We start from the raw sequence: 15,378 nt of genomic DNA, 5'->3' as shown, positions 1-15,378 counted from the left end.
GCAAGTGAAGCTTGAGCAACAGACTGACACGGGGACAGGAAGTGAGTGAGAGCACCACTGATGTGGGAGAAGAAAACATGGAGGAACAATGAAGGCTGTCAGTGTGGGGACACGTGGAGGTTGGGTTAAGGATTGTCCTGAAAACTCGTGCCAACTGTCTCAGGGTGGAGGGTGTGAAAGAGAAGAGTCCTCAGCATCGCAATAAAAAGGTAAAAGACACATGCACGCACAGAGACACAGACCTGCACACACTCATAAACAAGGCCATATCTCATCAAAATTCATCATAACGATTGAAAAACTTAGCATCTGGTAGTTTGTCTGTTGAGTTCATGCAGTACACACAGAGACCTGCTGCGATTAATTAGTAGACGCTGGTGTTGCTGGTCAGTGATCAAACAGAATTAGAAATCTTAACATGTTAAGATTTCTAATCGTTAAACAATACAATATGAAGGTAATGGTCTTTTATATGGATTTCAAAAAAATATTGAAAACATGCATTTGTGTTGTCATCACACTGTCCTGTCAGCTTGCTGGGTTAAGATTTGACAGTAGCTGACTGTCAGAGAGAGAGTGTAACATGAGTGAACAAAATGAGAGACGCCAACAGACTGCTGAGCTTCCTGTTTTTGACAAACTGGTAAAGCTTGCACAATAACACACACAGTCAATGCAGCAGTGTTAGCAGCTGAAGTAAGCAGGCCTGCATGACTGAAACTAATGTGATATACAATACCTTACCGAGAGCAGTCAATGGTGAGCCTCTGAGTAACAGTGGGCTTCAGAGAAATTCACCTATCTGGCGCACGTGATCATATCGGCTGGTAAGTCTGGTGATGCACCTAGTTTAGGATTAGCCGACCCAGACGGTGGACGAAAAGGGTGGACACATGGGGAATGACAGAGACCTTGCTTTACCTGAAACCAGTAGCAGCTGCTGGAAATAAGTTCTAACCTAGCATGAGCTTGTGGGCCATCCAGACATAACTCTTTATCTGCCACATTCTGTGCCAGATAAGAGTTCAGCAGAATATGGAACCAGATCATAAAAACCACAGAAACCAGGGCAAAGCTACCCAGAGGAGAAGCCCTCATATGGCCCGAGAACAAAATACCTAACTTTTTCTCTTTTACTCAAATTCACACACGGGTGTCAACAGGAGGGATGGTACAACAGTTACACAAGAAAAGGGATTCCAGATTTATAACTTTTCTATGATCTGTGTAACTAACAGTCCATGTTTAGGTATTCAGACTCTACAGTTATGCCTGGATAAGCCTTTTGATCACTGTTGGTAAAAAAAAAAAAAAAAAAATATAGATAGATAGATATATATATATATATATATATATATATATATATATATATATATATATATATATATATATATATATATATATATATATATATATATATATATATATATATATATATATATATATATATATATATATATATATATATATATATATATATATATATATATATATATATATATATATATAGATATATATATATATATATATATATAGATATAGATATATATATATAGATATATATATATATATATATATATATAGATATATATAGATATATAAGAGAGAGAGAGAGAGAGATTATTGTTGACATGTTCTCAAAATGGGTACAAGTTTTCCCTTCTAGTAAAACAGATGCAGGTGCAGTAGCTAAAAGATTATCTCAGGGTGGGGAATTCCAGACCTGGAGACTGGGTGCTGATGAGAGCTCTCCAAAGAAGCAGCTGGAAGTAGGGACCATTAGCTAACATCCCAGACAGCAGCTAAGGTCAAAGGTCTTGGCACCTGTTGCAAGAGCATTCCACAAACACAGCAGTAACCTCAAAGGGTTAAAAGATTTCCACATTGATGCCGAGGAAGACAACGAGGGGATACGATGTGCCCTGCCCTTCAATCAATGCAGTCGTTGGAACGAAAGAGTGAGGGGTGAAGCAGCGCCCTCCTCCAACAGGAGCGTGCCAAGCTGCAACGCGGTGGTGTGCAGAGCCAGACTCAAACAACACCTAATTAAACAGCCCAGTGAGTTTTTCAGTGGCTGTTGGTGTGACTTTTCTAATCATTTTACAAATGATAAACATCACAAACAGCAAAGGTGCGTATGAACTGCTGAATCTGAAACTCTTCTCCCGTCCCGATCTTATCAAAAGTAACTATAGTAATCACAGTATGCAAATCCTGTATAGCAGCTAGCCTGCTTCATATGGTGACACCAGTTCCTAACACCTCAGAGCATCAAATCCTCAGAAATATAAAAACTACAGCTGTTCCTCTGTCATCTAAAACTATAATTCATCTAAAAATATAATTTTGTGGTCATTTCACTTCACCAGGCCTCAAACAGGCTTTGAGCCACCAGAGGATGAACTTGTCCTTTCAGAGCTAAATGTAACTGATGTGGACACAGTGAATGCTAAATATCTTTGAACCTGCTATAGTTATTGATGCTGTCATATCAAACTGATTACCCTCCTGCAGTAAAACTGACAAAAGACTCACCCTCTGTCACTCAGCTGCAAATCCAGATCCTGTGTGGCTGCTTCTGCTTTTACCTCATACTTGGAAAGGCACTAGGATCAGAGTTGGATCATGGAATAGTGGATTCATTTATCCACAGGTTCAAAGGAGGCTGACTCCAAATTGTTGCCACAGCCTGGAAGGATCACTGATGAGTATAAAACACCCAATCAAATTGCTGCAGGATTCACACTGTGGCTTTGTTCTTTGAATGTGATAGAAACTGATAAAAACACAGAGCTAATAAATGACGTTTATTATGATTCTACTAGACGTGGACTTAAAGCTGTGTGAGAGCAAATGGATGCAACGAGTCTCATGATGTGGCAAAACAGAATAGCATAAAAGCAGGCGTGTGTGTGATGCATGTCGTACCTTCATCCCTAACAATACTGCTGCTAATGGCACTAAATTAGAAACACTGGTTTAAAGATAAAGTTTGATGAAGATGTGTCACACCTTAACAACAGCCTCTCATAAATAAACAACTTCATTTAAATAAAGCTTCAAAGCTCTTTTTGCAGGTGAACAGCCAATGATATTTCATATTTCCAGGTTATGATGTTTCACTTACACTCCAGTTGTGATCTGATATATAAAGTTTCTCCTTTATATTATTACTGCAGAATGTTATACTACAGCAATGATAATCAAAAGGGTGGAGACTCGGATGAAGAAACGCAGGTAGGTGGTGAGGATCCGGAGAATCGTAGAGACATCATTTGGGGACTCGGCAGCACTGAGTATGCTTAAACATTTGAACTTCTTCTGCCTTTTGTTGGATTTTGTAACTGAGAAGATAACTCTCCAGAAGTGTCCTGCCTGACAGGGAGACAGAGCACAGGCTGACTGTCACACCTGGCTGGGAATCCTGGAAGGATGAGTCAGAGGATCTGCATGAATGGGATTGACACCTGACGGTGTGAATGGAGGGATTTGTTAGAAATACGTTTTTTGATAAAAGTTTCTTTTAATATTAATTGCAATGTATGCTCATAATAAAGTTGATACACTCCTCGTTAGAAGGATAAGCCCACAGTGTGAAGGGTTAACACAGACAGGGAGAGGCTGCCTTGGCCTCGTGTGGGGTATAACATGCTGTAAGGTAGGGAGGCGTGTTCTCACACAGAGCCCTGACTGGAGGTCAAAGACCAGAGGACAACAAATCAGGGAGAGCATCCCCCCAAATAACAAATATTTCCTGTGTTCATGTGTCTGATATATGCCTTGAACGATGAATTGTACTTGTTCGTGTGCGCCGTTGTGCAGCCCGAGTCTTTGCCTGATAATAAAATAGTGTGAACTACTCGACTGTGTCCTGAACGAGACAGACTCCTCGACTGCTTCAGTCTTTTCAGACACAAGATTCAGGTCAGGCTTGTGAGCGCCAGGATCTCTATATATATTTGGTCAAATGAAATGTGATCATTTTGAATCCAAAGCAGAAACATGCTGTATTATTTCAGACAAATCTGGAATTACTTACTCCTGTGCTAAAGGGCAGAAGGCTGAGCATTGTCTCAGAGACCAGCTCGGACCAGGACACACACATGCTGTGCGTCAGCCACGACACTCAGTGATGGGTGCGTTTGAAATGTCAGGGTGTAGATCAGTTTGCCGAGTGTGGCTAACATTAGCAGTGCTGACAGACGATGTTAGAGCATCTTTAAAGCTGCAGACAATCGACAAAATATGAACAATCAGTGGAAGCGATGTTACTTGGAACTAAAAATAAACTTCATTCCAAACAAAGTATTCTCAAGAGCAACAACAGATGAGTTCAACCAAAAAATGCCATGCAGCCTGACGAAGCTAAGCTAACGTGGACCAAGTCCGGTAGAAGGTTCTGGTAAAATGTGAGCTGGGATCTCAGATCGATCTGTCTGACGCTGGTTCGTTCACATTTAGCTTTCCTCAGTTTTTCCCTTTAGTCTCACGTGTTTCCACTGTTATGCTAGTGTAAATAATAATGTATCTGCGATCCACATTTTACTTGTATATTTAATGTTTGATTGCAGTCAGTGAAACACATGCATTAAAAACAGAGAAATACTTTCATCTCTACAGACCAGCTGCTCCTCCAGTCTTTCCAGCATGCTTTCAAGATTGAAAGGTTTGGTTGGAAAGATAACATGATATCAGTGCTATTCTTAAAATCCGACTTTCTTCCTAAAATGTCAACACATTTTACATTGTGTCATATTTTGAACCTATGCTTTAGAAAACCCAAAAGAAAGATGTGCAACAAAGTTTTAATTTATTTATTTTTTTACTCATAAAAGTGTTTCAGTATCATCGTTTGAATCCTGTCGTCTAAGGGTTATGTTGGATTTTGGTTTCCATCATAGTTACATCATTTTGTTCTCCACACTTTACACAATGTACAACTGTGATTGAACGGTTTGCCTCATTTTTTGGATCAGCACATTATGAAGTAGTACCTCTCTGTGGCACAAAGTACAGACAAGGGAAATGAGACTGATGTGAAAGAGCAGCCCTTAGCTCAGTGTGGGGGCAGGACGTCCCAGCATTTCTTAGTTATTCTGGAGGAGTCCAGTTGTTGTTCTTCTCTCTGGTAAAATACTGTGGCTGACCGCTCGAGGGTCACAAGTGGTGTGTATGTTATAATTGTGTGTGTAGGTTCTCAGTCACCCAGGTCATGGTAATCTAACGAGCGACTGGACTTCTTTAAGTTTCCTAAAGACGTTTCATTCAAGAACACTTCTCAGTTCTGAGATCAACTGGTGGACAGTCCCAGGTATGTGAGCCTTAGTGGGAGTAAGAGGGTCACTGACCCACTATTGATTATGTGCCTCATCACATGAGCCGAGGTGTGGAAAAAAGGCGAATCAGCAGAGGTTTGTCCCATAGTGAATATATCATGTGACTGGGCTTTAGGTTGGTGTTGTAAGGTCTCACAGTGGTGTTCAAAGAGTGACCATCGTTGAACGCCCTCTGTTCAAAGATGGTCATTCACAGTGGACATCCATCTGTCTTCTCTGTCCAAAATGTGAACACTGCCATCCTCAAAGAGTGACCTTTGACCTTTAGATGCAGACTTATAGCAGAGTCTTGTCCTGTGGAGGTGGCTCTTCTATGTTATGCCATGCATTTATAAAGTGGCTGTTTGGGCTCTGAGCCCTCTCCGCTGCACAGCTGACACTACGTTGTTTAGTTTGTGTTTGGGAACTTTGTCCTTGGATGAAGCAGTTTTTGTCTGAATGTGTGGCATCCAATACCGGGTCACCGACCATCGTAAGGAACGCGTCCCACTAGCTGGCTTAAAATCTGGGACTCTCCACCAGCTGGTCTCAGAACTGAAGGCGCTCCTTGGGTGAGAGCTGGAACATCTTAAAGAAACAGAAGCAGTCCAGACTTCAGCTCCACAGCATGTGTGTCATGTGAAAAGAAGTGGGAGCTTCAGAACACGTGCACAGGAAGTGATTTAACTAAGAATATTTTGACACAAGCTGTTGTTATTTAGTTCAACCTGTAGTTTAGAGCAGTACATTTTTATTTAACTAGTATTACAAAATGGATTTTGTCACTAAATATACACACATCAGCTCGTTTCATGTTTTTATGAATCCAAACCACTTTGTTGTTCAGAAGGAAAGATTCTTTTTCAAACGGTCCACATCAGCAGGTACAAGTACGACACAAGAAGCTCTCGGGCCTGCACTTCCTCTCAGTCATTGCATGGTCAGATAAGCAATCAGCACACACTGTGTGTGTCTGTGTGTCATATTCAGTAAACTATTTGTTTGGCTGCTTTGTAAAGCTGCACTCCTCAGATGTAGACACAATACTCTAGTGGAAATGACTCAAAATAAGGGCAGATGATGGAGTTGAGTTTGTTGCTGTTTGTCGTGAGGATACAGCTGTGCATCCCAGCGCTCCTACGTAAACATATATGTGAAGCTGTTGGAAGCTCATCCAAAGCAAAATACTGACAGAGCACAAACACAGCTGTGCTGATCAGGAGTCAGAGTCGAGGCAGGAGCATGGTGCACAACACAGTGTGACAGCTGAGCAGTACGATTTCTATCACACGTTGTGCATTACTCATTAAAAAAACTGAATTCAATGATGCATATAAGAACATGGCTAAACTGTCCTTTTTGGTTCCCCAAACGTAAACTTCGAGTGAAATTTGAATAAATCAATAAATGCTGACAGTTAATCTGCAAATAGCTGCAAAGGGCACGCTAATCAGGACTTGGATGTGAGTGTGGTGATGTATAAAAATAGATTTTCACTTAAGCAGCGAGTCAGACTAATAAGAAAACCATCCGTTTGTCATGCCACCATAAAGTGTTTTTAAAAGTCTCTCTCTAAACTAATAAAAGTGGTATGTTAGAACAAGCGTGCTGGATCATGCTCCGATCTTATTTACATCAATCAAATCCAGTATTATGTTAACAATCTTCCATTCAATCTTCAACAAGCGCGCGCGCACACACACACACACACACACATATATGTATATATAAATTTTGTTGCCATATTCAGAACAATTACAAATAATTAGAAAATTGCCAATATCTGCTCCCTTATTTTTAAGAAAGGGGAACATAGCTGACAGAAGTGAACAGATGAAAATAAGATGCTTCTGTGTATTCTGACAATTCATTGATGTCAATGGTTCATGGTGATTATAATAATCATCGTAGCAGTGACAGCAATAAATGAAATAAGCCCAGATTAAAAGCAGGTTCTGAAACAAACACAAAATCGATTTAAGAATGTCTCTTCAATAAATAAATTACATCAGACACAAATTGATTTAAATAAATAAATAAATACATGAATAAATAAATGTATTCATGTCCAATGAAGAAATGCTGAAGAACATCTAAAAGGAACCGATCTGTAACAAAAAGGCAGACCAACTAAAAACATGCATGCTCTACATTGTTCGTACAGTCGGTCCGTTTCATCGTCGTCACTTAGGAACAACCAGCCACATTTAAGCAACATTTGTCACAAGCAAACGACGGCTGACGCTGATACCGTCTCTTCAACCAGCGAGGCAGGATGGAGGCTCTCTGTTGGACTCGCCGATTTGGGGTGGAAAACGACTTACTGTAAGATTCTTTGGCTTACGGGGAGCTTTTGTCTTTTATTACCTACTGTAGAATCAAACACTGTGAGTAGTTATCGGTTTAGCAGTCCAAAGCCCTGGTCAGTGTTATGCTGCTCACTTTACAGTTTACAGCTGATACCAAACTGGGTCAGTGGGGTTTGGTTAGGGTTGGCATACCTACACCTGTCTGCTTCTGCTCCTTTCTTTAGGAGGCGACCTGCGGGATTCCCAGCTACTGATGTTATGGTTACCAGTGTCATTTTACAAACACAACCAGTGACCAGCAGAAGGCAGCTTAGAGCTCATTATCAGTTTGGACTGAAAATGTGAAACCTCGTTCATGCTGTTTGTTTTTACGTCAAATGATTTCTCTGACTGTGGCTTAGTGGCAACATTTCTCACCAATGAGACTCTTGTTTCTACTGGACATTGTTCTAATAGTTTAGAGTAGTTCTGAATAGTTTCTCTGATTTGAACACCAAGAGCAACCCACCTGCATTCACTGCCTTAAAGTAACCTGGCTTTAGCAAACTGCACACAATAAATAAGTAGCTTCAGTGAGCACAATTTCAAATTCAGACACTCAAAGTTCAGGAAGTCAAATCTGAACCCCTTTACTGAACTTGAGAGCCCATGTCCCGTCACATTTGTAATTCGGTTCTATTCACCATTTGAGACACGAGCATCATATCGTTAGCAGACTCTCACCGTGTCTCCTCCAGGCCTGTAAACTACATCTGTGTGCAAAAACTGTAGAAAGGAGCACAAAACCAAATGGAACAACAATCACACCAGAGTGCAAACCCCCCAAATCAAACCCAACGTAAACAGATGTGATTGTTTGTTTGTGGTTTCTTATTACTTTAGTTTTCTTTTTTGATTTCTGATAAGACACAGAAACGGGAGTGGTGGTTTTATTCCGAAATGATGGGTCCTCCAAGTCCACAACGAACACTTGACACACACAAAGGAGAAACAGAGAGATGTTCCCATCCCTGTCGTCACTGATTGAACTGTTCTTGTTTTTTTCAGCTGGCATGTGGTGTATGGTGGGATGACATATGGCTTTCCCGAAACAAAGAAAACTGAAGCGCCAAATACGTCTGAGAAAAAGAATGAATAAAGCGTTTATATTACACCAACTGATGGGTTGAGTCTGAGATGTCAGTCCTCGTGGTGTTGAGGACTTACACTGACTGCTTTCACCATATACAGGATGTTTACGGCGTATGACCGCATATGTAAGGTCCAACAGCTAAAACACATAAATCTTTATTTCCTTTTCTCTTATTTCCCGTGTTGCATCTGCCCGTCACTCACTTCAGTATCCATTAAGTCAACACTATCAGAGTCTTTGAAGATGCCGTCTTCTCTGTAGACAACAGCCAGAAAAAAAAAACTTGCTCTGAGACGAGATGTTACATCAAACTCTTTACTCCAGCATCTCCTCAGATACCATCCCATTATCGTCCCGGTCTGGCACGTACCATCGTCTGAGTTCCTTCCTCTCTGTCCAGCTGTGGGTCAGTCTACTCAATGGAGTGGTGTGGAGGAAGACGGGCTGGGTGTAGGGTCAGGTAATGAGCAACAGTGTTACAAGAGGAGCAGTTAGCATTTAGTATAAGAGTGAGAAAAACAGGAAGTATGGTGGTCTGTCGGTCATGGGCTGGCCTTATTCGATGACCATGCAGTGAGGCAGGTGCTGGGAGTAGTACTTGAAGAGCTCAGCAGTTGCTCCGGGGCAGTTAGTCAACTCCAGCTCTTCCAGCTCATGTAGCTGGATGAGGCCTGACAGACCAGTGGTGGTCAGCAGGGGGCAGCCTAGGAGAACAAAGGAGAAGAACACTTCAGCTGTGAGCTTGCTAAAAAACACTGATCGCTTCTCTCCAGTGATTAATATTTATTCCATGAAAAGTCCGTCAGTAGTAAAAATGGTGATATTTTCTAATGGCTTGTTATGTCACAGTGACAGCACACAGCCTACATTTATGATCACATTATCATACAGATGCTCAAAATGTGGAATCAGGAACAACATACAGACAAAGGAGCAGAGGAGCACACTCCTATTCTGTTAAAGCATATTTCCTCATTTAGTCCTTTGGTTATTGTGGTGGAATAATAAACGACACATGGCTAACACATGAAGGTTGGTTGAGTTCTTATAATATTGAAGCTAGTCCTTTAGATCTCAGTTTTTATTAAGTGGTAACAGGACTCCCACATGCCCTCCCAGGGACTGTAACTCCCAGAGAGGGCCAAGTAAACACAACATTTGAATTCTTAGTGTAGAAGAGTGGAACAGCTGTACAACAGTTACTCCTGCAAGAGTGCCGCTAACATACAGATGCTTTCATGACTGTGTACTGCAGATGACCACCTTCACAAATTCTTTGCAGCTAAGTTCTTGAAATATGTGACCATGCAGTCCTCTATTGTAAACCGCTGCATATATTTATTTTCAGAAGACTCTCTGGCAAACAAAACAAAAGTATTGCACTTAACTTAATGAGCTGTGTGATTCTGCACCTTTTCTAATATTACAGTGTCAGTCAGAACATTTGACACATTCAGACACTTTGCACTGGCACAGTCATTGTTCAGCCGGCAGGCCACAGCCAATCCTATTGGCTGCCCCTGGCCAGCCTGTGTGAGATCACCGGGAAATTAGGATAATAATAATGCATCATGCAATTTGACCAGTTTCAGTCACTAAACGCTCTTTGATAAACTCTCCATCAGAGAATAGCTAACCGTTGTTCTGGGAGAGCAGAAAAGTGCTGTGTAAGCACCTGTGCACTTACCATCCACAGCTCACAGATGATTTCAGATGGAGCCGCTCTGATGAAGAGCAGGTGTGCTCGAAATGTCACCAGATGAAACCATAAAGGAATGTGGAGGCCTGCAGCGTGCCATGGTTAATCCTTTTTTATTTGGAAATCAGTGCCTTCTGTTTTTATTTCCATATATTATATTACAAACAGGGTTGTACGCTGAAAGCATGTCACTAACTCGGATACAACAGACCCACATTATAAAGGACTTTATTTGGCGAAAGATGGATCAAGATGATCATACCTGCAAGAGACAGTAGGCGAAGACTTCTCATGCCAAATAAATGCTGCAGCCCAAAATCTTGCACCTGCAACAATGAAAAATAACATTTAAAATTCCAGAACTGCTTAGCCTGGATATAATATGTTAGAAGTAAGATCATATTACTGTTAAAGTAACAGAAGCTACAAGGTTTATATTAAAAATAAGAGAGAGCTGTATGGTGTCAGCTACAATCTGTTCCTATAGCTGCACTGTAGCATATACAAATGCTGTATCTTTAATGCCAACTTGCTTTTTCTTTTTTTAAAATACAATTTCTACTTTGAATTTCAATAAATTTCATGTTTTTGTTACCTGACAGCACCAGCGCAGATAGAGACTTCTTAATGATGACATGGTAGACAGGTATCCCAGGCCTGTGTCTGTGATCCGTACACACCTAAAATCAGACACAATCACCAACATTACACTTTCATCTAATGACGCTACGTTTGAGTGGAGGACTGTGTGTAGAAAAGGTTACGCAGTACTTTCTTATTAAAGAAACGGAGCATGCTCTCAGAGAGCAGATCACGACATTTGGTTATAAAAGAGGTCAGAAAGGCCAGAGAAGTGTTTTTATTCATGCTATTTGCCGAACAAAGGAAACGTGGGAGAATTTAAAGAAGCAAACTTGTATCTGTCAAATCCATCGAATTTAGAAACAAAACACTGAATTATTACTATTAAAACTCTGAACTATGGATCAAATTCTTCTGTCACTTGTTTAAATGCTGATGCTCTCACTCTGACTGTAACAGACAAAGTTTAAAGAAAATTGGACAAAGTGGGCGTGTTTGATGAAGTTAGTGTCCTTTCTCATGTAATCTAGTTAATAAAATCATATCTTACAGATGGAAACAGTGTGTTTGAGTGAATAGTCAAACTTCATAAATAGTTTAGATTAATAATAATACCACATGGTTCAACTTTCAGTCCTCACAAAAACCAAACAGCAGCCAACTTCAATGGGCAACAAAGTCAGGTGTAGACCTTAATGACAGTAAAGCAGTGTGTGTGTGTGTGTGTGTGTGTGTGCAAACACAGATGTTCACACCAATGATGATCCAGATTTTCCACTAGCAGGGACGATATCAATGCATAGTTACCCATTTGCTTACATTCGCTTACATTTTAGACATTAAGAGCTTTACTTGAACTTAACTTGACTCTACTGTCCTATCATAGTAAGGAGGGCCTGAAAACATTAGCGTCAAATTCACATTGTCTCTGTAAAATTATAACTGAATGTAGGTTTTAAACTGGGAAAACATGATTACATCTGCAGATATACGACTTTTTACTTTAGTGGAATTCCACCAAGTCTGTTGGGATCAGGAATCACTGCTGCATCTTTCAAAGTATTTTCACTGTAATTATTTTGCTGACAAAGATTTGAGGTATTTTACTACCTTGAGGATCCTTTTTTAAACCAGCGTCATGTCTCTCAGACTGGCAGCAGGAATGTATTTAATGGCTCTCGTGAGTATGACAGGGAACTTAGCGAGAAAATAAAGATTCTGGGAACAGGATTTGAGCACATTATTGCAGTTACAAGACTGGAAGGATCATCAGACAGTGGTAAGGGAAGGCAGGCAGTGAGAGCTGATGGCTGATTGGATGTTTGTCTTTCTATCCCTGAGCCCCTCCCTGCCAGTATGGAAGGAGACAGTCTCAGAGGTCAGAGGTGAGACTTAAGTTGGAAGACTGATGCCATGGTTTTCAAAAAACTAGGGGATCGGGATCAGGATGGAGATAATTTACATCTGCTTTCCCAAAACAGCAGTAAACACACTTCCTAACCCTGGCTGACTGTTTCACTGACGTGATGTAAACAGAAGCACTTATGAGTTACAACCAGAGGCATTCGTTGCTGAGATGTGAAATAAGTTTCCAGTTTGAGATGATGTGGCTCAGTAATTCTCTATGAGAACTGGGAAAATCACTTGGGATGGATTTACATCCTTTTTGTTGTCATGCTGTTTTGAGGAAGTTGGAGGTGCAACAGGATGTTATGCAAGAGATGCAATTGTAGGACATCAAACTGAAAATCAATATCTGCAAAAGTCTACAACCAGCTGGAGAACAAACAGGACAGTCTGTGACTGTGACGAAGAGCTGAGTGTGTGGTCCAGAATGGTTACATTTAAATAAATAAAATACATTTTATTACAGAGATTAGAGCACGCTGTAGGTATTACAGGTACTGCACTGCAGTGGTTTGTATCATATCTATCTAATAGACTCCAGTTTGTTCATGTAAATGGAGAGTCCTCTTCACACACTAAGGTCAATTATGGAGTTCCACAGGGTTCAGTGCTAGGACCAATTCTGTTTACATTGTACATGCTTCCCTTAGGCAGCATCATTAGAAGACATAGCATAAATTTTCACTGCTATGCAGATGACACGCAGCTCTATCTGTCCATGAAACCAGGTAACACACACCAATTAGTTAAACTGCAGGAATGTCTAAAAGACATAAAGACCTGGATGGCCGCTAACTTTCTGCTTCTTAATTCAGATCAAACTGAGGTTATTGTACTCGGCCCTGAAAATCTTAGAAATATGGTTTCTAACCAGCTTGCATTCTGGAACAGACACCCTGTCTTCTTGACAAAGCATATAGTTAGGGCCTGAATCTTCCCTTAGTTTGGCTTCCTGTGATTCACTGAGCATTTCTCCTTCTCTTACATCTTTTCACTCACTGTCTGTTTGTACACCTCTGTGCATTTAATTATACGTTATTATTCATCTCTAGCTCTCTTCCACAGTGTGTTATTTATCCTGTCTTCCTAGAGCTGGGCGATATGACCCAAAATTCATATCTCGATATTTTTTAGCTGGATGGCGATATAAGATATATAGCTCGATATTTTTTTAAAGCCATAAAGTAAGAACAAAAAGAGAGTTCTTAGTCAAAGCTGTGTCCCAGATGTCACACAGGCACTTTTATTAACATACAGCATAGATGTACATGAAAAAAACTACTCAAAAATAAATTATGAGCATTTATTAAATAATGATGCTCTATAAATAAAAGAAAACTATGTTGTTTTGTGCATAACAAAGAGCTCACAATTGTGCAGTCAAAATGTAAACTAACAGACGCTGAGCATAATAACACAGACAGATTTCACAGCTGCTCTGTTCCCAACTTCTACTGCGTGACTGACAGCCTGGAGTTTGAAATCCGCTTCGTAACCATGTCTCTGAACAGGAGCCATTTATGGTCCTTATACACACACAGTACGGTAATATTACGTTGAAGCACAGTACGTATTACTCCGCGAGGCTCCTCGGTAGCCGTAATGCTCCGACAATCCATCAAGCGGTGCAGCTCCGTAGCTTAGCAAAGTCGTAATAAAACATTTTTTGACAGATTGCTGAGCGCTGTGTATCACATAAAATCGGTTTGCGGTCAGTAAGCACAACCAGAATTCATACAAAAGGCGCGCAGTCAACTTTTGAGAGAATGAAAGGATTTCAGGCCGTGCATGGCGTTAGCGTGGCTAGCTCGTTAGCGTGGTTAGCTCGTTAACACGTTGACGCCGTCCAGCAATGCGCAGTAACTCATTAACGGAGATTTGCCGTGTCCATCTTGTCGCTGCCTGCAGGTGAAGCGATGGGGGAGGAGGGGGAGTTGTGTTCAGTGAAGGAGAGGCGAGGTCGAGTAACGTTGCGTAAAGACAAAAGTGGACGAAAAGAGAGGCAAACTTATGGCTCCGCAACTATAATTATAACGTAACATAGACTATATCGATATAAAGGATATTGTCACATCTTATATCTCGTATAAAAATATATCGATATTTTTAAAAAACTCGGTATATCGCCCAGCTCTATGTCTTCCTCCAGTCACACCCAACTGGTCTGAACCCCTCCCTGAGCCTGGTTCTGCTGGAGGTTTCTTCCTGTTAAAAGGGAGTTTTTTTCTTCCCACTGTTGCCCATCTGCTTGCTCATAGGGGGTTGTCTGACCGTTGGTGTCTTTTGTATTATTGTAGGGTCTTACCTAACAATAGTGAGGAGAATGTTGTTGTGATTTGATTTTATACAAATAAAATTGGATTGAATTTAAATTAGAAAATAACAAGTGAACTTACATGAAGTGTCAAGCCCCACAGCACAAACACATTAGTACCAGTACATTATCAGGGATTCTAACAGCTAGTCCTTTTATTGAATCAGAACTCTGGAGTGATCCAGTGACCGCTACGAAAGGGCAGCTGACAATCAGGGAAAGACCAGATGACAGCCTGGAAAGACTGCTGACAGGAGGGAATAGACCCTAATGGGGCTGGTGTGGGATAGTGCCTCATACCAGCAGGACCTAGCGCTTTTTAGCGTATTTGGGTACAGCCAATATTGCTACAGAAATCTCAAAGGAGAAGATACCCTTAGGGTCTGCGAGAGCAGGGGCGGAAGAAGACCCTTTCCAGACGGATTTAATTGCAATGAACCATGGAACGGTACCAACGATGAATAGATCAACAAGCATTGCAAATAATGGACCATCAATGATGGTAGGAAAGAAGCTGCAGAACTGCATTTGTGGCTGGTCAAAACTAACAACTGACATGGGCCTTAAAATCCACCAAGGCAGGAAGAAGTGCCTCAGCGAGCTGAGAAAGGGGCCTCGCA

General features: G+C 40.9%; 1 protein-coding gene across 1 annotated transcript in view; it reads right to left on the bottom strand.

Annotated features, from left to right (window-relative positions):
- Positions 1 to 4,769: 4,769 nt before the first annotated feature.
- fbxl16 (F-box and leucine-rich repeat protein 16) overlaps positions 4,770 to 15,378 on the bottom strand; it is a 29,877-nt gene continuing 19,268 nt past the window's right edge. Inside the window, exons 5-7 of the mRNA XM_031734321.2 lie at positions 11,051 to 11,135; positions 10,718 to 10,781; positions 4,770 to 9,460 (exon numbers count right to left, since the gene is read on the bottom strand). Coding sequence (XP_031590181.2) covers positions 9,312 to 9,460; positions 10,718 to 10,781; positions 11,051 to 11,135 — 298 coding nt within the window. The 3' untranslated portion in view covers positions 4,770 to 9,311. The remainder of the gene's footprint in view (positions 9,461 to 10,717; positions 10,782 to 11,050; positions 11,136 to 15,378) is intronic.

Source organism: Oreochromis aureus, linkage group 4 (assembly GCF_013358895.1).
Source record: "Oreochromis aureus strain Israel breed Guangdong linkage group 4, ZZ_aureus, whole genome shotgun sequence".
Classification (NCBI taxonomy): Eukaryota; Metazoa; Chordata; class Actinopteri; order Cichliformes; family Cichlidae; genus Oreochromis; species Oreochromis aureus.
This window is presented reverse-complemented; position numbering and strand designations above follow the sequence as displayed.